General features: G+C 60.7%; 1 protein-coding gene across 1 annotated transcript; it reads right to left on the bottom strand.

Annotated features, from left to right (window-relative positions):
- Positions 1-4,179: 4,179 nt before the first annotated feature.
- On the bottom strand, positions 4,180-16,655 carry LOC134140129 (maestro heat-like repeat-containing protein family member 2B). Its single transcript, XM_062574994.1, has 41 exons — positions 16,631-16,655; positions 16,216-16,355; positions 15,938-16,060; positions 15,524-15,689; positions 15,275-15,373; positions 14,992-15,098; positions 14,584-14,727; positions 14,323-14,415; positions 14,067-14,136; positions 13,841-13,954; positions 13,593-13,666; positions 13,381-13,500; positions 13,137-13,244; positions 12,817-12,976; positions 12,299-12,453; positions 11,962-12,106; positions 11,695-11,747; positions 11,356-11,463; positions 11,104-11,223; positions 10,806-10,901; positions 10,517-10,669; positions 10,073-10,195; positions 9,782-9,852; positions 9,463-9,598; positions 9,239-9,334; positions 8,953-9,057; positions 8,631-8,754; positions 8,288-8,397; positions 7,993-8,148; positions 7,742-7,896; positions 7,467-7,629; positions 7,005-7,171; positions 6,598-6,735; positions 6,290-6,401; positions 6,037-6,183; positions 5,568-5,750; positions 5,276-5,434; positions 4,956-5,078; positions 4,692-4,794; positions 4,504-4,569; positions 4,180-4,331 (listed from the first exon to the last, which is right to left on the bottom strand). Exons 1-41 carry the CDS (start codon positions 16,653-16,655, stop codon positions 4,243-4,245), a joined length of 4,899 nt encoding a protein of 1,632 aa, XP_062430978.1. The 3' UTR covers positions 4,180-4,242.
- Between the last annotated feature and the right edge of the window lie 3,992 nt (positions 16,656-20,647).

The raw sequence follows: 20,647 nt of genomic DNA, 5'->3' as shown, positions 1-20,647 counted from the left end.
CACTGGGAATAGAAGGGACTGACCGGCGAGCTGCATCATTTGCCAAACCGCCTGCACTGGGGCATCTGAGCTTTCCTGGGAAGATGAAGCAGTGATTTATGAGGGACTTGTCTTCTATTAAAGAAAACAAAACCAGAAACAACCCCTGAATCTTTTGCTGGTTCACACAACTTGAGCCCAGAGGGGTTAGCACAAAACCGACAGGGCAGCACGTCTGTGCTTATTTTTCAAGCTTGCTCAGCATGTGAAAGGGAATATGTACCTTTAGGAAACCCCTCTCTTTTCATATAGGCTTTGAAAAAAGTCATCGATAAGTCAGTTGGGCAACTGATCACATGCAAAGCCCAGGAAGCAGAAAGATGTCTCATGTCTTGGGCCTCACGTAGAATGAAGTCTTTGTGTGGGGATACTTCAGCAACAGGAAGGATAGGAAAAAAGCATACCTAGAACATCTTTGAAGATGAGGATTTTCTGAGTTTTACCTAGCAAGATCTTACCCTGGTATCCTTGATTACAGTTTGTGAGGAAGTGAAATATGCCTTTGCTCTAATTAAGAGAGAAAAAGATCAGACTTTCTGTGTTTCCCTTCACAGGGGTTGGGGTGAGCCTGTCTCTGCAGAGTACAGTGGTGTGAATAAGTTGTGGGGCAGAGAAAGAGATTTGGAGACTTGTTGCATCTTTGCTGCTGCCTGGGCCATCTGAGGCAACTGCTCACCCTTACTCTGTGCTCTGGCCATGTCGCTGAGGAGCTCTTTACCACAGGAGTTCTGTTTAGGATGATGAGCGAGTTGAGAGCCTATGGGCAGCCAAATATTGGGGATGCTCTTGTGGCTACAGGCCACCTGGTCAGGAAGAGGAAGTCAATGAGGCCTCCTACAGACAGCTGGAAGTAGGCTCACCATCACAGGTTCTGGTTCTCATGGGGGATTTCAACCACCCTGATATCTGCTGGAAGGACAACACAGCTGGGCACAGAGTGTCCAAGAGGCTCCTGCAGAGCACTGATGATAACTTTTTGACACAGGTGGTGGAGGAGTCAAGGAAGAGATGTATTCTGCTGGACTTTGTAGTATGCAAAAAAAGAAGAACTGGATGGAGATGTGAAGGTTGGGAGCAGCCTTGGCTGCAGTGACCATGAGATGGTGGAGTTCAGGGTCCTGCAAGAAGGAAGCCAGGCAATAAGTAGGATCTCAACTCTGGTCTTCAGGAGAGCAAGCTTTGGCCTCTTCAGGGACCTCCTTGGAGGAATCCCATGGGTCAGGGCCCTAGAAGGAAGGGAGGTCCAAAAGAGCTGATTAATATTCAAGTGTCACTTCCTCCAAGCTCAAGAGCAGTGCGTCCCTATGAGGAAAAAGTCAAGCAAAGGGAGCAGGCAACCTGCAGGGATGTGGAAGGATCTCCTGTCAAAACTCCAGCAGAAGAAGGAAGTAGACAGGATGTGGAAGAAGGGACAGGCCACTTGGGAGGAATATAGGAAGTCTATCAGAGTATGCAGGGATGTGGCGAGGAAGGCTAAAGGCTATGTGAAATTAAATCTGGCAAGTGATGTCAAGGACGACAGGAAGGGCTTCTTCCAAGGCATCAGTAGCAAAAGGAAGAGAAGGGAAAATGTGGGGTCGTTGCTGAATGGTGTGGGGGCCCTGGTGATGAAGGATACAGAGAAGGCAGTTCCTGAATGCTGCCTTTACGTCTGTAATGCAGTCTTTACTGCTAAGGGCAGCTCTCAGGAATCTCAGAGCCTGGAGACAAGGGAGAAAGTCTGGAGAAAGGAAGACTTTCCCTTGGTTGAGGAAGATCAGGATAGAGATCATTTAGGCAAACTGGACCCCCACAAATCCATGGGCCCCAATGGGATGCACCCACAAGTGCTGAGGGAGCTGGTGGATGTCACTGCAAGGCCACACTCCACCACCTTGGAAAGGCCATGGAGAACGGGAGAGGTGCCTGAGGACTGGAAGAAAGCCAATGTCACTGCAGTCTCCAAAAGGGCAAGAAGGAGGATTCAGGAAACTACAAGTCAGTCAGCCTCACCTCCATCCCTGGAAAGGTGATGGGACAGCTCCTCCTGGATGTCATCTCTAAGGAAGTGGAGGAAAAGAAGGTGATCAGGAATAGCCAGCATGGATTCAGCAAGGAGGAATCCTGCTTAACCCATCTGACAGCCTTCTGTGGTGGGATGACTGGCTGGGTAGCTGAGGGGAGAGCAGTGGACATTGTGTACCTTGACTTTAGCAGGGCTTTTGACACCGTCTCTCACAACCTCCTCCTCATTGTACCTCTGTTTGTAGCCCCCCAAAGCACAGGACTTGGCCTTGCTTTTGGACCCCAAAAATGCAGGTCTCAGGAATGTACTTGGTGAATGTACTTTCCAAACAGGGATGAAGCCTCCATTGGCGGCTCCAGAAATGCAGTCCTTAGCCTCTGCATTTAGTCTCCACAGCAGCCAACCTCGGTTCCATTTTATCCCTGAGCCAGTAATGAGCTCTTGTGGCCAGGAAGGCTGATGGTATCCTGGGGTACTGCCAGCAGGTCAAGAGAGGTGATCCTGCCCTCTACTCAGCCCTGGTGAGGCCACATCTGGAGCCCTGTGTCCAGTTCTGGGCTCCCCAGTACAAGAATCAAAGAATCATAGATTCAGGAAAGTTGGAAGGGACCTGTGGAGATCATCTAGTCCGACCTCCCTGCTCAGCAGGGTCACCCAGAGGGATCTTACCAATGCCTACAAATATCTGAAGAGAGGGTGTCAGGGGGATGGGGCCAGACTTTTCAGTGGAGCCCAGTGACAGGACAAGAGGCAACAGGCACAAACTGAAACAGGATGTTCCAGCTGAACACAAGGAAAATCTTCTTTGCTCTGAGGGTGACAGAGCACAGGAACAGGTTGCCCAGAGAGGTTGTGGATTCTCCTTCACTGGAGATATTGAAAACCTGCCTGGACATGATCCTGCGCAACGTACTCTAGGTGACCCTGCCTGAGCAGGGGGTTGTGCTAGATGATCTCCAGAGGTCCCTTCCAACCTCAACCGTTCTGGGATTCTGTGAACACTGAAGCAGCGAGTGACGGGCACATAAATATTGAAGTGAGGGTTTTGCACCAGTGCACGAATATTGAACCAAGCGCATGAATATGAAGCAGTGACAAACGTACCAACATTGAAGTTGCGATGAGCAAAGAGCTTGTGAATGTTCAATGCAGTTGATTAATGAGCTTGTGTCCATGGCACCAAACTCACTGACTGGTTATGTAGTACTGAAAGTGCTGTACAGGTGCTGACGGATTAGTGAGTAGACGCTGAATCACTGTGACTCATTGAGCACTCGGTTGGTGTTGAGCAACTGGCTTATCAATATTCAATCAGTAATGACTCCCTGGTCAATGTGGATTCAATACCTATAAGCTAACTGTTTAATTAGTAGTGAAAATCTTGTGCAAACGCTGACTGATTAGTTTCTGTATGTTGAATCCCTGCTGGCTAACTGAACTAACTGAGCAAGTAGCTTATGAATATTGGATCGATACTGACTCACTCGTCAGTACTGATTCAGTACCTATAAGCTAACTGGTTAATTAGCGTTGAAACCATGGCCTAACAGCTGGATAAAGACTGGACCCAGAAGATGGTGCCCCCCCCCCTTCCCAAAAGCATGTTCGTGTTAGAAACTCTCTCAGACGTGAGGTTCAGCCTGGTGCTTGCCGTCTCCTGCCCTCAGGGCCCTTGCACACAGATCCCCACAGCAGTCGACCTCAGCTTCGTTTCACCCCTTAGCCAGCAATATGCCCTTGTGGCCAGGAAGGCCAGTGGTATCCTGGGGTGCACTAGGAAGAGTGTTGCCAGCAGGGCAAGGGAGGTGATCCTGCCCCTCTACTCAGCCCTGGGGAGGCCTCATCTCGAGTACTGTGTCCCGTTCTGGGCTCCCCAGGATAAGAGAGAGTTGGAGCTACTGGAGGGAGTCCAGCGTGGGGCTATGAAGATGATGAGGGGACTGGAGCACCTTTCCTAAGAGGAATGGCTGCGAGAGCCAGGCCTGTTCAGCCTGGAGAAAAGCCTGAGAGGGATGTTACCAACGCCTGCAGATATCTGAGGGGAGGGTGCCAAGGGGATGGGGCTGGACTTTTCAGTGGAGCCCAGTGACAGGACAACAGGCAATGGGCACAAATCGAAACACAGGAAGCTCCAGTGAGATATGAGGAAAACTTCCTTTATTGAGACTCCTTTCAGGCTGGCTCGCACGGATGCAGCTTTATAGCTCTGCTGCCCCGGGCTGCCGGGTTCCCACGGCTGCTGCCCGCCGTGCACGGGGTGACCGATTGCACCGCTGCCTCTGCCGAGCTGCAATGACACCGATGCCGCGGGAAGGCACCATGGGCGACCGGCCGTGACACCCCAGCGCTCCGCGGCAGCACCCGGGTCTGTGCCAGCCCCCTCCCTGCATCCCGGCTGCCGCGGGCACTGCCGGTGCCTCCCAAGCCCGCGGGGTGGCCACTCGGCCGCCGGCACCTACCTCCCCACCGCGACGCCGGGTCCTGCCGCTGCGGCCTCTCGGCTGGCGCCGCATTCATCAGGAGGCCTGGCACGGGGATGTCATCGTCAGGGCCCGGCCCCGATGCCAACCCCGATTCCCCATTTCCGGCCCTGACCCGACCCGGGGATGCGGCCGGAGCAGCGCCGGAGCCCGGCGCTGCCTCTCACCCAGGATGCGGACGGCTGCCTCCTGCGGCGCCTGGCAGCTCCCCGTGCAGCAGCTCTGGGCCATGTGGCAGAGGCTCTCCAGCAGTGCGGGGCAGTCTCGGGCCTGGGGCAACGCAGGGGCAAGGGAGATCGTCTCGAGCTCCTGGCACCCCTCTGTGCCCCCGCACCCACCCAGGCGGCCCAGCGGTGCGGGAGCCATGGGGCAGGCGGCCATGCAGGGCCATGGCTGTGGCACAGAGCTCGCTCGCTCGCTTGCTCACTCACCAGGTGCCTGCAGAGCTCATCCTGCAGCTCGGCGGCGCTCAGCCCAGTGCTGGCGGCCACGCGACGTCGCACCCTCTCTGATGCCAGGAATGGGGCACACCGGTGCAGGGCCATCTTGCACGCCTGTGAGAGAGCACCGGCCTGGTCGCGGGGACACCGCGCGCCTGCCCGGGACCACGGCAGGCACCTGCCCCCTCGTGGCCCCGCTCCCCGCCGGGTGCCCCCCAGCACTTCCCAGGTCCCCAGTGACCCCAGGACCAAGCCCCCCCCCGGCCCCAGTGCTCCTCCCCGTGGCTCTGCAGCATGCTCGAGGCTCTTACATCACGGACTGCCGGTGCCGGGTCCCCGAGGTGCAGCACCAAGCTGGGGAACGATGCCTCCACCTCCCTGCTGAAGAATGACCTCCTCCCTGAGGCAGAGGCGGAGGCGGCCAGGGCGCCGTAGAGGGTGAAGGCTGAGCAGCGCAGGGCTTCTTCCTCCTGCAATGAAAAAGCCCGCCGGGCCGGCTGCTAGTGAGGCCATCGCATGCCAGGACCCAGCCGGGCGCTGCCCGTGGGGGATGCGCCCCCACGACAGCTCCTGCCCCGAACGAGAGCTAGCGGCTCCACTCACCGCTCCCCAGAAGGCCCGGCTGGACCTGGTGACCTCTTCAAAGGCCGAGCCAATGGCCCTGGCCACCAGCGGCCCCAGCACTTTCGCCAGCGCCAGCAGGCTCTCGGCTGCCACCTCCACGCTGGCCCCGTCCTCCAGGCCCCCGCGTAGCACTGCCACCACGGCTGCCCCGTGCCTCTGCAGCTGCAGAGCGATGGGCGCATGAGCCACTCGCTGCTGCTGCCTCTTGCTGCAGCTCTGCGCCTCGGCGCCCAGGCCAGCGCTTCCCACAGCCAGCCCAGAGCAGACCCCAGCCCGGGAGCCCCCACCGGCACCCAGCAGCCCTCTGCCGCCTTGCTGGCACGGGAGCGAGGAGTGCCACCTCCACAGGGCCCCGTGACGGCCTCTGCTCCTCTCTCCGGCTCCTCGAGGGGCCCTGGGAGGCTCTCGAGCTCGGGCTGTGCTCAGAGCCCAGCAAAGTCAGCCTCACCTTCACCGGTGCTCCGCTTGCCGCGTTGCCCAGGCCTCTCATTGCCATCTGCTGCACGGCGCTGACGGGGTCGCGCGCCCTCGCCGCAAAAGCCTCTAAGAGGGGCTTCAGCAGCTTTCTCTCCTCCACTAGCCGGTCCTTCATCAGCTGCAATCGAGCAACGGGGCCACTCGCATTGGCTGTGATTCATGCCAGGCAGGCGAGACAGGCATAGGAACCCCCCCCCCAAACCCCTGCCCCACCGCTGCCTCACCTCAGCAAAGAAAGCTGTGGCCGTGAGCCGCAGGTTTGCTGAGCACGAGTCCAGCCAGGTGGAGAGGTTCTGCAGCAGGCGCGGTGGGACAAGCTCCGCGCGGAGCAGCACGCTGTGCACACAGCACCAGCAGGCTGGTGAGGCACCGGCACGCGGGCTGGCCGCGGGCCGCGACTCCCAGCTTCTCCCACTGCGACGCGGACGCCGCTCTGCACCTCAGCAGAACTGCTGGGCGCACAGGAAGCCCCCGGCAGCCCTTTCCCCAGGTGCAGGCCCCGTGATGGGGCAGGACACCTGGGGGCTCTCACCTCGCCAGAAGACACACGCCAGCGCTGTGAGCCTGGGGCTCGGCCAGGGACGCCCATGCTCCCTGCTCCCGGAGCAGCCGAAGCCACCGCTCCTCCAGGCACTTGGAGAGCACCAGCTCCAGCACCTCCACAAACAGCCTGCAGAAAAACCCAAAGAAAGTGCCAGGCGCAGTAGTCTGAGGAAAGATTGCCCGTCAGCAGAGCCCCATGATGGCCCCCTGCTGCAACACGGGGCCTACGGGCAGCAACAGCCACACTGCGGCCATATCCCCAGGCGCTGCCCTGCAGTGACCAGTCCCCTCTCCCCACAGAGGCAGCCCAGCGCCAGCGGGACAGTCAGCCACAGATCGCCTGAGCAAAGCCCGCAGGCACAGGCCAGCCTGCCCCCTGCCCCTGCCGCTCCTTACCTGCCTGACGTGTCGGAGCTCTCGGGCTCCCTGAGGGACGGTTCCATCTCCTCCCGCAGCGTCTCACTGACCTGCCCCAGGAGGCTGGGAAGCAGGTCAGGAAGCAGGTGCTGGACCAGCCCCTCGCTCTGCAGCACTGACACCATCTCACAGAGGGCGCGGATGATCTACAGAAAAATTCAGCCAGCAATCGCATGGTAAAACCAGGGCTTGTCCCACTGCCCACGTCCCCCTGATGGCTGGGGCAGCTCTTACTGTCTCCGCTTCTCACTGCAGCGACAGCCTTGCGGCCCAGCACTGGCAACTGTCCCAGTTCCCCACACCACTAACGCTGCCACTGTCCCAGCACAGCATCCGCGAGGCTCCACAGGTGCTCGCAAAGAGCACAAAACCCCCTCGCACTAAAGCACCGGTTGGAAAGCAGGTGCAAAGCAGCGCTAATGCCGCTGCAGCTGACCGTACCGTGTGAGGCTCCAGGGCAGCCTGGCTGCTGCCCAGCTCCCGAGCGCAGCACTCGCTCCCCTGGCTGCTGTCTCCGGCTGCCCTTAACTTTTCAGTTAAGCGCTCCAGGATTGGGTATCCCAGAGCGCTTCTCCCTAGGCTCCTCCACACTTCCACTGTGTTGCTGCAAGGGAACAGACACTCACCCGTGAGCCCGCATCCTCGGGAACCTGCAATGACCTCATGAGAGGCCAAACACTGGGTGTGACAGCAGAGGGGAGGGCAAGCGCAGAGACCTGTCCATGGGCAGACACCTCTGGAGGAGACTGTCAATCACCGGTTCCTGGTGGCAGCGGGCCAGGATGAACATCGCTCGCAGCACAAAGCACCTGCGGGTGCTCTGCTGGGTGCTCTGCAGGCAGGTGCAGAGGATGGTGACGAGTTCAGGTACCTGAAAGGAGGAAGGCGACAAAGAACAGCTCAGCACATCCTTGGGGGCCAACAGCCGAAAGCAGACAAGGGTGAGCACAAAGAATGCCTCTCCCACCTCCTCCTGGAATATTTGCTCTCCGCAGTCCCCCAGGAAGGTGAGTGCCCACCGCCCAGCAGCCCACGCGCGCACGGGCCTGGTGCACTGCAGGCTCTCCATGACAGTGTCCATGAAGTCTGCAGCCTGGCCTTGGGGGACATGCTTGCAAACCAGCTGGGGAGAAATCAGAAACACAAGCGATCTCGTCACAAGTGGCTCAGATGCAAAACGCACACCCTGACAGCAGCACTCTCACACACACGTGCAAGCGCACACACCATGACCCCCAGACCACTTTTCGGGGGCTCATTACCTTTGCGATGTTGGTGGAGGTGGCCAGCAGAGAGTCGGGGGCGACGGCGTTGAGCCTCTCCCGCAGGTACCCGATCTCGTTAGTGCACGGCGCCACGTCCGTGGTCTCAGCTGGAGCCAGGAGAAGGGAGTCATGGTGGGGAGCCAACATGCGGCCCCGCAGGCAGCAAGGGGAGGACCCGAGGGAGGGCAGCGAAGGCCATGCGAAGGCAGGGTCCCCCAAGGTGGCACAGCAGGTTTGTGAGCTAGGCGAGGGGCCGGCCGTGGAGGGGGATAGTCCCTGGCATAGGGACGACGTCCAGCCCTGAGACAGCAGCGGGGACCGCTCTGCCCGCTCTCCTCACCTCCGATTTGGAGCAGGTGGCCGAGGCAGGTGGCTGCCCGCCAGCGGGACGCAGCTGAGGCATCACAGGTCAGAGGCCCCAGTAGTCCCGCCAGGGAGCCGAACTGCTCGCAGGCGCGGCCTCGCTGTGGGAGCAAGAGGCAGGCGAAGAGGTCACCGGCAGCCCTGCGGCTGCTCGCCCTCTCCCAGCCGTGCTGCCCCCCAAGCCGTGGCCGAGCTGGGGGGGAACAAGGGGCCGCCCCACAGCCCCAGGGGACCCGAAATCCGGCACGCACCCCCCCCCCCCCCACGCAGAGCTCCCTGTGCATGGGGTCCCCGCTCACCCCATGCTCGCGTTGCTCCTCATGAGCACCCAGCAGCTGAACGCACACCTGCAGGGCCCTCTCCCGCTCGCACTCCTCGGCTGAGGCGAGCCAGTGCCGCAGGACCTGGCACGGGCAGACATGTCTCACTGTGGGTGTCCTTCTGCCCTGCACCCCTCGCCGGCACCCTGCCTTCCTGGGCAGGGAGCCCCTTTCCCACAGGGACCTCCTCACTTCGGGGTCTCACTGCTGGCAGCACTGGCTTGTGCTGCGCCCCTCGCTCGCAGCTGCGTCTGGGGACTCTCACCTGTACCACGTCCTCGAAGCAGATGGGGGCCGGCTCTTCCCGCAGAAGGGTTCTCATGAGCTGGCCCAGCGCCCGCAGGGCTGGCGCCTGCACACCCTGGCACCAGAAAGTGGGGTTGAGGCCGGGCACCCCATGGAAACGCCAGCACAGCCAGCGGCTGCTGCAGCGCGGGGCGCCCGGAGCTGGGCCCCACTGAGGGGCGGCCCAGAGGGGCCGGTGCCTACCGGTGCCACTGGAGCAGCCGCTGCCGCCTCCCCTCTCGCCTCCATCTGCTCTGGGTGACGGAGGCACACGACGCCCCGGCAGCACTGAGCCAGGAGGCTGCATTTTTCCTCCCTGCTCAGACGGGGCTTCAGCTTGCTGCCAGGAGAAACAAGTTAGAGAAGCCTGAGAGGAGGCTCACTCGCACTCTCCAGAGTGAGGCAAAGGACAACTGCCTTTGGCCCCATCGACAGCCCCAAATTCAACGTCTGCAGCCCCAGCCAGAGCCGCCAGCTGTGCTGCAACACGCAGCGACTGCCGCAGCCCCGGGATAGACCCTACCTCAACTGCTCCACAGCCATGAGGGCCCGGGGCTGCACTGGGGACTCCTGGGGCTCCTCCTGCATCACCTCCTGCAAGGCACAGGGAGACACGTGCAAGGTGGGCAGCGGGCAGGGGCACAGGAGAGCCCTCCTGCCCGCCCCGGCCAGGGGCTCTGCTGCCAGACCCTACAGGCACCGGCCCCGCAGGATGAGGTGGCTGCTCCCTGCCTCAGGACTCCCCACAAACCCCACTCACCCCACTGCAGAGCCTAAAACTCCCCAGGTGACAGCCCCAGCTCTGGGCACTCACCAGCAGCATCTGCAGAAGCTCCCGCTTGCAGCACAGCTCGAACCTGGGGCCGGCGTCTGCAGCCTGGATGGCAAGGCTGATCTCAGTTACGCTCTGCACCAGGGAGAGCTTCAGCTGCGCGTCCTGATGCCAGGGGAGAAAAACAGGCTTTGAGCTTTGCCGAGGGCAGAAAGAGCAGCAGGGCCGGGGGGAATCTGCCTCCACATACAGCACAGGGAGGAGGACACTGCAGAGAACGCTGGGGAGCCCCACAGACCCCAGCTCGGCACCTGTGCCCCAGCAAGGAGACCTCTCTGCCCTCCCAGGAATAAGCCTCCCAGGTGGAGGGAAGCAGCTGTCCTGGCCGGAAAGACCCCACAGTCCCTGCCCCAGGGCAGCAGGGCGAGCGCATGGGAAGGGCGAGGAGGCCCCCGTCTGGCTCTGCCCCACACCCTGAGCACCCACCTGGCAGCCCTCTCGGTAGAGCTGCAGGACGTTCCCCACGATGTCTCTCTCCACGTGGGTGAGCAGCTGCTCCCTGGGGGCGCGCAGCGCCATCCGGCCGTAGATCACCATGAGCGTCGCACGAGCAGCGCGGTTCCTCAGTGCGTGGCTCTGCTGCGGGTCGCCGGAGAAGAGCTGAGATGTCAGCCCGCAGCCCCGCTGTGCCCGGGGCTCTGTGCGCTCCTGCAGCAGGAGCTGCCCCGCGCCTGACCTCCCGGCAGCTCCCCACAGTGACACCCCGGACCTTTACCTTCCGGTGTTTCAAGGTCCCCGTGAATTGCTGCACTGAGGACAATGCCAGCTGGAAGTGGCTCTCGGCGCAGCGGGACACAACCGAAACGATTCCCTGCAACAGAGCAGAAATGGGGAGTTGCTCCAAGCCCACCCCCCAGGCCTGGCTAGCTCCATCGGCCAGGCAGGACCTTTCCCCAGGGAAACGGCTGCAAACAGTACACGAGTAAGGGCTGGAGCAGGGCACGCAGAGTCCCTCTGCTCCAGGGACACGCAGGGGACTCGCGGGAAAGCAGGGCGCCAGGAAGAAACCTCACCTGTGCCTCCCACAGCTCCAGGAAGTTGGTTGCTTCCAGATGTTGCAGGGTCTGCTCTCGCACGTGGCGCAGACACCCACAAGCTGCCAGGGCCGTGCCGAGAGCCTTGTAGAGGAACCGCTGCAAGAGGAGAGGCCGGGCCCCGGCCACGGTGAGCTGTGGCAGATGACCGCCGCCAGCCCTCGCCCCGGCCTGAGCCTCCCAGGCTCTGCTGCTGCAGCCCTCGGGGCGCGCCGCCGCCAGGGCACAGACCTTCTCCCAGGACAGGCGGGGAGAGCCACCCAGCTGCCGGCTCAGCTCCCGGCTCAGCTCCACGGTCCAGGCCTCGCTGGCGATGACCTCCAGCGACGCTCGCAGGAACTGGGGTGCAGCGGGAGGTGAAGCAAACACCCCCCCCTGCCTCGGCCAGGGCCTTTGGCACAGCCAAGCGGCCCCGGAGACCGTCGGGGCAGAGCTCCCCCTCCCGACAGCCTGTCTGCCACCCGCCCCTCTGGCAGCCTGCCTCTGGCTCTTCCCCAGCCCCCAGCTTCCTGCACCACTTGTCCCGCCCCTGTCTGCCCCATGCAGCTGGGCCCCACAGGGACGCTGTACCTTCAGCAGGAGGCTGTCCCACTCGGCCCTGTCCAGGAAGCCGGCGGTTGTTCCTGCAAAGCCCATGGAAGCAAAACCCTCACCGTTACTCCAGCAAATGCGGCAGCAGAGCCCGGGCAGCTGCTTTGCAGCCCGAAGCCCCAAAGCCTCAGCCCAGTGGGCTGATGAGTGCTGGCAAACGTGGCACCGTTGCCTGCCAGGCTGGGGAGCTGCAGGCATTCTGCTGCGCCTTTGGCCCCCAGCCTCCGCCTCCCGCCCGCACTTTACCTGCCAGGTGCTGCAGCAGCAGGGGGATCTCTGTGGCCCAGCTCGCCCCCACGGCTCTGTGGATCGTGCCACAGAGCACCTGCAGCAGCTGCAGGGCTGCGGCTCCATGGCCACCGCCTGTGTGTGGAGCCACAGCTGCCACCACCTAGGCCGGGGTGGGAGAGAGAGACACACTGGTGCCTGCCCCAGGAGCCACGGCTGCCCCGCAGGCAGGCAGGCAGGGAGGGCAGCGCTGCCCTGGCCAGCAGCAGGCAGACGATGGCTTTGGCTGGGTGCTGCCGTCCCCTGGGAGCAGCCGGAGCCCCCCGACGGGCAGGGAGGCTCAGGCACCCTCTACCATGCTCCTGCCTCCTCCTCCCGGGGTGCCCAGCACCAGCTGCAGCACCATCTCTCCGGGCTCTCCCCTCACCCCGGCCACAGAAGCTCCTTCCCCGGGGGCCCCGGTACTCACCAGCAGACGAGCCAGCAGGGCTTGGGGAGCCGGCAGAGGGGCTGCAGGCACAAGGAAAGGCTGTGTTAGACGCCCAGCTCGCGCCACGTCCCACATCCCCGTGCAGGGCTGAACAGCACCCTGGTCGCGCCGCCTCCCCACCAGGCCTGAACAGCCGTGCTGAATGGCTGCTGGCTAAGCAGGCCTGGCATGGCAGGAACAAGCCCCCAGACCCCCGCGAGAGCTGGGCACAGCAGCCAGGGAAGCGGCTCGTGGGGCACAGCCATCATGCCCAGCAATGGGCACTGCTCTGCCCTGTGCTGCCCCAGCCCTCCTGCGTGGGGGGCTGGCAGGGGATGCAGGGACATGCACTGACCCTCCCCCAGCCGGCCTGGCACAGCGTGCTGCGACTTTCTGCTCCCCACCTGGCTCTGCAGGCTTCAGGGCCTCGGGCGCCGCCTTCTCTTCCTCGCCCTCTGTTCTCTCTGTTCTCTCGGCCAGGGCACGCAGGCAGCGGCACAGCGGGACCAGCATGCCCGTATACTCAGCTGGCACCACATACTGCAGCAGCCTCGGCCACAGGAGCTGCGGGCAAGAAGCAGCCCGTTCGGCACGCTGCCATTTCCGCCTCTGCATCCCAGGTCCCCCGTCACTGCCACTTCTCTGGCCCCGGCCCAGCCCCTCGGCCTCGCTCCTTCCCAGCTTTTCTGGCTAAGCTGGGGTGCATGGGCCGAGGACAACTCACCTTGGCCACCGCTCCGGCAGATACGTCCAGTGAGCCCAGGACGTGGGCGCAGAGGCGCTGAACAGTCCTCTCTTCCCACACTTCCACCACCGAAAGTTTTCCTGTTGCCTGTGAGACCGAGGTGGGAAACACCCGTCAGTGCCCCTTGCCAGGCCCCACAGTGCACACCATGGGGAGGTGCCCCCACGGCGACCTCGGCCCTGGCGGCACAGGATGCAGGCCCGGTGCCGCGCTCTGCCCTTACCAGTCTGCCCGAGGCCCGGCTGAACTCGCCGAAGAGGTGCCCCACCACGTCCCACGCCGAGCAGCCCAGGGCGCTGGAGTGCAGCAGCTCCCCGAGGAAACGCAGCACTGCCTTCCTCACCTGCAGGCACGGCGAGGCTGCAGCCATGGCACCAAAGGGCCCAAAGGCCCAGGGAAACTGCCCTTGCCCCAGCCTGGCCCCCACCAGCTCACCTGGGCTGCAGGGTCGTGGCACACAGACTGCACCAGCTTGGTGAACAGGGGCAGCTTCTCTCTCACATCGGGGGCTGCAGGAGACAAGGAGAGGCAGGCGCTGAGGCTGAGCCCCCGTTTTCGCAGGGACTCAACACGGCTCCTCAGCTTTCCCCACACAAGCGGGACAGAAAAGGGGGCCAGGCTGCACATCAGAGGAAGCGGCAGCATTCCGGGGAGACGATGTTTCTCCAGCCCGGCTTACTGACCGTCACAGCGGACAAGAGCTTGCAGCATTTCCACGGCTGCCACGCGATCGACCTTGTTCCCGGTCCTGAGCTTATAGTACAGGAACACGATGGTCTCCTCCGGGCAAATTCGGGCTGCGGGGAAGAGATCACGCTCAGTATCAGTGACCAGCATCTTCCCACACAGGCAGGCCTGTGAGAGAGCTGCCAGGATGCAGCGGCGCGGCGCCGGTTCTTCTCTCCTCACCCTGCAGCACCATGCAGTGGCACAACTCTGCTCGGTGCCCTGGGCTGGGTGGCTCCATCTCATCGCAGAGCTGCGAGAACAAGGCACGTTTCAGGGAAAGCCACATCGGCGGGCAGAGGGATGGAAAAGCACCCATGCTGTCAGCGCTCATCTGGTGGGCAGCTCTGGACATGGACCCACGGCCAAAGCCCAGAGCTCTGGGCACATGCAGGGCTGCGCAGCAGCTCCAGGGCAGCAGTGTGATGTCAGGCCTTACCTGCTCGTGCACAGCCGCGATGACAGCCAGAATCTTGGCTCGGGGCACCTGGGCCTGAACATCCATCACGGCCCACAGGAAATAGCTGAGACTCTGCATGGGAGCAGGAGAGGGAGAGGGCAGCTGTCACCGCGAGCCCCAGGCCCCCAGTCCCTGTTCCTGCTCGAAGGGCCTTGGCTCCTCCCGGCACCCCGCAGCTCCCCGATGCCTCGCGGCACCTGCTTGGTCCCTGGCTGCGCCGTGCCCCGCAAGATGCCTCACCCTGGTCACCCCTGAGGGGTCCTGGACTTCTCGGTATTGGTGCAGCAGCCAGAGAAGCTGCTCCCAGGCATGTTGGTGGTGCTCCTCCGCGTGCAGCAGGACACCCATCATAACAGCCATCGCCCTCAGCATGGCCTGCTTGCCCTGTTGAGCGAGGCAGGGTGACATGCCATGTCGAGGCCACGGGTCCCTCCAGTGCTCGCCTGCCCCAGACACCAGTCGGCCCTTCCCGCATGGGGCTTTCCCTTCCCCGGCACCCCTGGCCACATGGGCTGGCTCGCCAGCACAGGGAGTGTTTCCTCCCAGCACCAAGCCCACCCCGCTGGCTGGCCCCAGCATTCAGGCCAGAGCAGCAGCACTCACCTCCTCCTCCTTGCAGCTCTGCCAGCTCCTGCCCGCGTAGCAGACAAGCGAGTAAACAGGGGCGCAGAGCTGGGCAGCCCCCAGGTGAGGGAAGTCGCATTTCTCCCGTTGGCGGAGGTATGCGCTGATCCCGCTGCACCACTGCTCCACAACTGCAGCACAGCAAGGGACACGGGGTGGTGACAAAGGCTCTGACCGGCGCGACACCTTGCTCAGCCCAGCCGTGGTGCCCTGAGAGCCTGGCGACGCACCCCCTCCCCTTCCCTATCCCCACCTCTGTCCCCATCCCTTCCCCTCCCCGTGGCCCTGCCGTGGCGCCAGCACTCACCGCCACAGACGGCGCACAGCATCCGGCTGCTCCCCGCTGTGCTCAGCACGCCGCGCAGGGCTGCCAGCGTCTTTCCCGCGAAGGGCACGCACTGCAGGGCTGTCGAGAGGGCAGGGGTGGGAGGCCTCAGTCACTAGAGACGCTGCAGCCTGGCGCAGGGCTGCACCGGGGCAGGGGGACAGAGAGCTGCCACAGCCCCAGGGAAGCCCTGGTGCAGGGAGGCTCAAGCCAGGGCCCCATGTGCCGTACCGTAGCGGATGGCCAGGTTGTGCAGAGTGTGGAGGACCAGCTCCACCGACATCTCCTCCAGGGCCTGGAGGTGGCCCTGCAGCACCGACACCACATCATGCAGGTGCCAGCGGGCCAGCGCCACCAGGACGTCACTCGCCGCCATCCTCACGGCGGCCGTCGTGTCCTAGAAGACAGCAGCCGGCGTGTGGCAGCAGCATGGCCAGCTCAGCTGGCTCCTGCGCTCAGCCGCCGGGCAGGACGCACAACCCACAGCCCAGCTCCCGCTGTCCCTTGTGCACACAGCCCACAGCTGCCTCTCTGGGCAGCTCCAAGTCACCACCTCGAGCCCCGCCGGGCGCATGCTGAAGCCTCTGCCCGGGCTGGCTGGGCTGGGCGCCCGTGTCCGGGTCGCCTCTGTGAGAAGGAGCTCACCTGGGCCACGCGCAGGTCCTGGGCTGCCAGTGCTATGGCTCTGCCTGCGACAGAGCTCTGCAGGTCGCTCTCGTCGCCCCACAAGACGCTCTCCAGCTGGCGGTAGGCCTCTGCTCTGCCGCCCTGGGGACACACCGTGCACAACAGCCGTGGCACATGCTGCCCCATGGCAGCTCCGCCATGCTGACACCGGGCACCAGCACCCTGGCCCCAGGGACGCCGGGGCACCGCGGGAGCCCTCGAGACCCGTGCAGCCCCGTGGGATGCCCCCGCCTCACCTGAGCATCTTCCAACTGGTCCAGAATAGAAATCACCACGGCGGCGAAGGTCGTGATGGCCGCAGGGACGGCCCCGACCACACTGCCACCATTCTCACCACGCGCAGGGCCAGACCGGGCACCCACGCCAGTGAAGAAACCTGCAAGGAAAACAGCGGAGGGTTTGCATTGCCCCAGGAGCCGTGGGGATGGGCCGCGGCTCGGGGCAAACATCTCCTGGCCGGAGCACGGGGCAGCAGGAGAGGCTGGCAAAGCCGGCTCCCCGCAGCCTGGGGAAGAGCCACCCTGGGCAGCTTGGCACCAGCCCCGAGCATGTGAGCCCAGCTCTCCCACGCCAGGAACACCGGTGCCGGCAGGTGCCCGTCACTGCAGCAGCAGGCCGGCAGCCGGGGCGCGAGCGCGGCGCCGGCCCCACCTCGGAGTGCTCGCAGCACCCCCATCGCGGCAGGACTCCCTGGATGGACACGCTGCTCCAACAGCACCTCCTCCCACGAGAGCCACGAGCCACTGAGCCAGCACTGGCTCCCCGAGGGAAAGGGGACCCCGGGGGCACTGTGACCCGCAGGGGCCCTGACGCCTCACAGAGGGCTGCCACCATCGCAGGGCCGGGGACCCCCCACGCCCCAAGTGTGGCCCTGCCTCAGGCTCCAAGGCTCACCGTCACTCCTCAGCCCTGGCTCTGAGCGGTGACCCTCTCCCCTCATCGTACGGGGGCAAGTGCTCCAACAGAGAGACCCCAGGAACCACCCGGGCCACTGCTCACATAAGCGCAGGGTCATTCGACGGTTTGGGGACTGATTACCTTTGGATGTGTTGAACTGAGATGGGTTTGGGAATTCTGCTTTGCCTTAACTTCCGCAGAAATAAATAAGCCTTTCCTAAAGCCAAGTGGAGTGTTGTTTTGTGACTCAGACTGCAGAAATCCAGCAATACCTGAGCAAAATAAAATTGTAATCACTGGTTCATTGCTGTTGCTCCTATCACCCATTCAAAGTGCCTCAGAGCTGCATCCTTTCCTCTGTCTGCTTTTCCCCTCAATCCCTAACCTCATCGCCATCCCACCAGTGAAATTCTCCTTTGGGAACAGTTAGAAAATTTAAGCTCTCCCTGCTCGCCCCATCAATCACCCCCTGCCCTGCAGGTGTTCATTTGGCAGAGACATAGCATTGCTCAAAGGGGCATTTAGTCCTGGGATGCACTGGGAATAGAAGGGACTGACCGGCGAGCTGCATCATTTGCCAAACCGCCTGCACTGGGGCATCTGAGCTTTCCTGGGAAGATGAAGCAGTGATTTATGAGGGACTTGTCTTCTATTAAAGAAAACAAAACCAGAAACAACCCCTGAATCTTTTGCTGGTTCACACAACTTGAGCCCAGAGGGGTTAGCACAAAACCGACAGGGCAGCACGTCTGTGCTTATTTTTCAAGCTTGCTCAGCATGTGAAAGGGAATATGTACCTTTAGGAAACCCCTCTCTTTTCATATAGGCTTTGAAAAAAGTCATCGATAAGTCAGTTGGGCAACTGATCACATGCAAAGCCCAGGAAGCAGAAAGATGTCTCATGTCTTGGGCCTCACGTAGAATGAAGTCTTTGTGTGGGGATACTTCAGCAACAGGAAGGATAGGAAAAAAGCATACCTAGAACATCTTTGAAGATGAGGATTTTCTGAGTTTTACCTAGCAAGATCTTACCCTGGTATCCTTGATTACAGTTTGTGAGGAAGTGAAATATGCCTTTGCTCTAATTAAGAGAGAAAAAGATCAGACTTTCTGTGTTTCCCTTCACAGGGGTTGGGGTGAGCCTGTCTCTGCAGAGTACAGTGGTGTGAATAAGTTGTGGGGCAGAGAAAGAGATTTGGAGACTTGTTGCATCTTTGCTGCTGCCTGGGCCATCTGAGGCAACTGCTCACCCTTACTCTGTGCTCTGGCCATGTCGCTGAGGAGCTCTTTACCACAGGAGTTCTGTTTAGGATGATGAGCGAGTTGAGAGCCTATGGGCAGCCAAATATTGGGGATGCTCTTGTGGCTACAGGCCACCTGGTCAGGAAGAGGAAGTCAATGAGGCCTCCTACAGACAGCTGGAAGTAGGCTCACCATCACAGGTTCTGGTTCTCATGGGGGATTTCAACCACCCTGATATCTGCTGGAAGGACAACACAGCTGGGCAGAGAGTGTCCAAGAGGCTCCTGCAGAGCACTGATGATAACTTTTTGACACAGGTGGTGGAGGAGTCAAGGAAGAGATGTATTCTGCTGGACTTTGTAGTATGCAAAAAAAGAAGAACTGGATGGAGATGTGAAGGTTGGGAGCAGCCTTGGCTGCAGTGACCATGAGATGGTGGAGTTCAGGGTCCTGCAAGAAGGAAGCCAGGCAATAAGTAGGATCTCAACTCTGGACTTCAGGAGAGCAAGCTTTGGCCTCTTCAGGGACCTCCTTGGAGGAATCCCATGGGTCAGGGCCCTAGAAGGAAGGGAGGTCCAAAAGAGCTGATTAATATTCAAGTGTCACTTCCTCCAAGCTCAAGAGCAGTGCGTCCCTATGAGGAAAAAGTCAAGCAAAGGGAGCAGGCAACCTGCAGGGATGTGGAAGGATCTCCTGTCAAAACTCCAGCAGAAGAAGGAAGTAGACAGGATGTGGAAGAAGGGACAGGCCACTTGGGAGGAATATAGGAAGTCTATCAGAGTATGCAGGGATGTGGCGAGGAAGGCTAAAGGCTATGTGAAATTAAATCTGGCAAGTGATGTCAAGGACGACAGGAAGGGCTTCTTCCAAGGCATCAGTAGCAAAAGGAAGAGAAGGGAAAATGTGGGGTCGTTGCTGAATGGTGTGGGGGCCCTGGTGATGAAGGATACAGAGAAGGCAGTTCCTGAATGCTGCCTTTACGTCTGTAATGCAGTCTTTACTGCTAAGGGCAGCTCTCAGGAATCTCAGAGCCTGGAGACAAGGGAGAAAGTCTGGAGAAAGGAAGACTTTCCCTTGGTTGAGGAAGATCAGGATAGAGATCATTTAGGCAAACTGGACCCCCACAAATCCATGGGCCCCAATGGGATGCACCCACAAGTGCTGAGGGAGCTGGTGGATGTCACTGCAAGGCCACACTCCACCACCTTGGAAAGGCCATGGAGAACGGGAGAGGTGCCTGAGGACTGGAAGAAAGCCAATGTCACTGCAGTCTCCAAAAGGGCAAGAAGGAGGATTCAGGAAACTACAAGTCAGTCAGCCTCACCTCCATCCCTGGAAAGGTGATGGGACAGCTCCTCCTGGATGTCATCTCTAAGGAAGTGGAGGAAAAGAAGGTGATCAGGAATAGCCAGCATGGATTCAGCAAGGAGGAATCCTGCTTAACCCATCTGACAGCCTTCTGTGGTGGGATGACTGGCTGGGTAGCTGAGGGGAGAGCAGTGGACATTGTGTACCTTGACTTTAGCAGGGCTTTTGACACCGTCTCTCACAACCTCCTCCTCATTGTACCTCTGTTTGTAGCCCCCCAAAGCACAGGACTTGGCCTTGCTTTTGGACCCCAAAAATGCAGGTCTCAGGAATGTACTTGGTGAATGTACTTTCCAAACAGGGATGAAGCCTCCATTGGCGGCTCCAGAAATGCAGTCCTTAGCCTCTGCATTTAGTCTCCACAGCAGCCAACCTCGGTTCCATTTTATCCCTGAGCCAGTAATGAGCTCTTGTGGCCAGGAAGGCTGATGGTATCCTGGGGTACTGCCAGCAGGTCAAGAGAGGTGATCCTGCCCTCTACTCAGCCCTGGTGAGGCCACATCTGGAGCCCTGTGTCCAGTTCTGGGCTCCCCAGTACAAGAATCAAAGAATCATAGATTCAGGAAAGTTGGAAGGGACCTGTGGAGATCATCTAGTCCGACCTCCCTGCTCAGCAGGGTCACCCAGAGGGATCTTACCAATGCCTACAAATATCTGAAGAGAGGGTGTCAGGGGGATGGGGCCAGACTTTTCAGTGGAGCCCAGTGACAGGACAAGAGGCAACAGGCACAAACTGAAACAGGATGTTCCAGCTGAACACAAGGAAAATCTTCTTTGCTCTGAGGGTGACAGAGCACAGGAACAGGTTGCCCAGAGAGGTTGTGGATTCTCCTTCACTGGAGATATTGAAAACCTGCCTGGACATGATCCTGCGCAACGTACTCTAGGTGACCCTGCCTGAGCAGGGGGTTGTGCTAGATGATCTCCAGAGGTCCCTTCCAACCTCAACCGTTCTGGGATTCTGTGAACACTGAAGCAGCGAGTGACGGGCACATAAATATTGAAGTGAGGGTTTTGGACCAGTGCACGAATATTGAACCAAGCGCATGAATATGAAGCAGTGACAAACGTACCAACATTGAAGTTGCGATGAGCAAAGAGCTTGTGAATGTTCAATGCAGTTGATTAATGAGCTTGTGTCCATGGCACCAAACTCACTGA

This window comes from Rhea pennata, chromosome 4 (assembly GCF_028389875.1).
Source record: "Rhea pennata isolate bPtePen1 chromosome 4, bPtePen1.pri, whole genome shotgun sequence".
NCBI classification, from domain to species: domain Eukaryota; kingdom Metazoa; phylum Chordata; class Aves; order Rheiformes; family Rheidae; genus Rhea; species Rhea pennata.
Note: the sequence above shows the minus strand (reverse complement) of the source record. Positions and strands in the feature narration are given on the sequence as shown.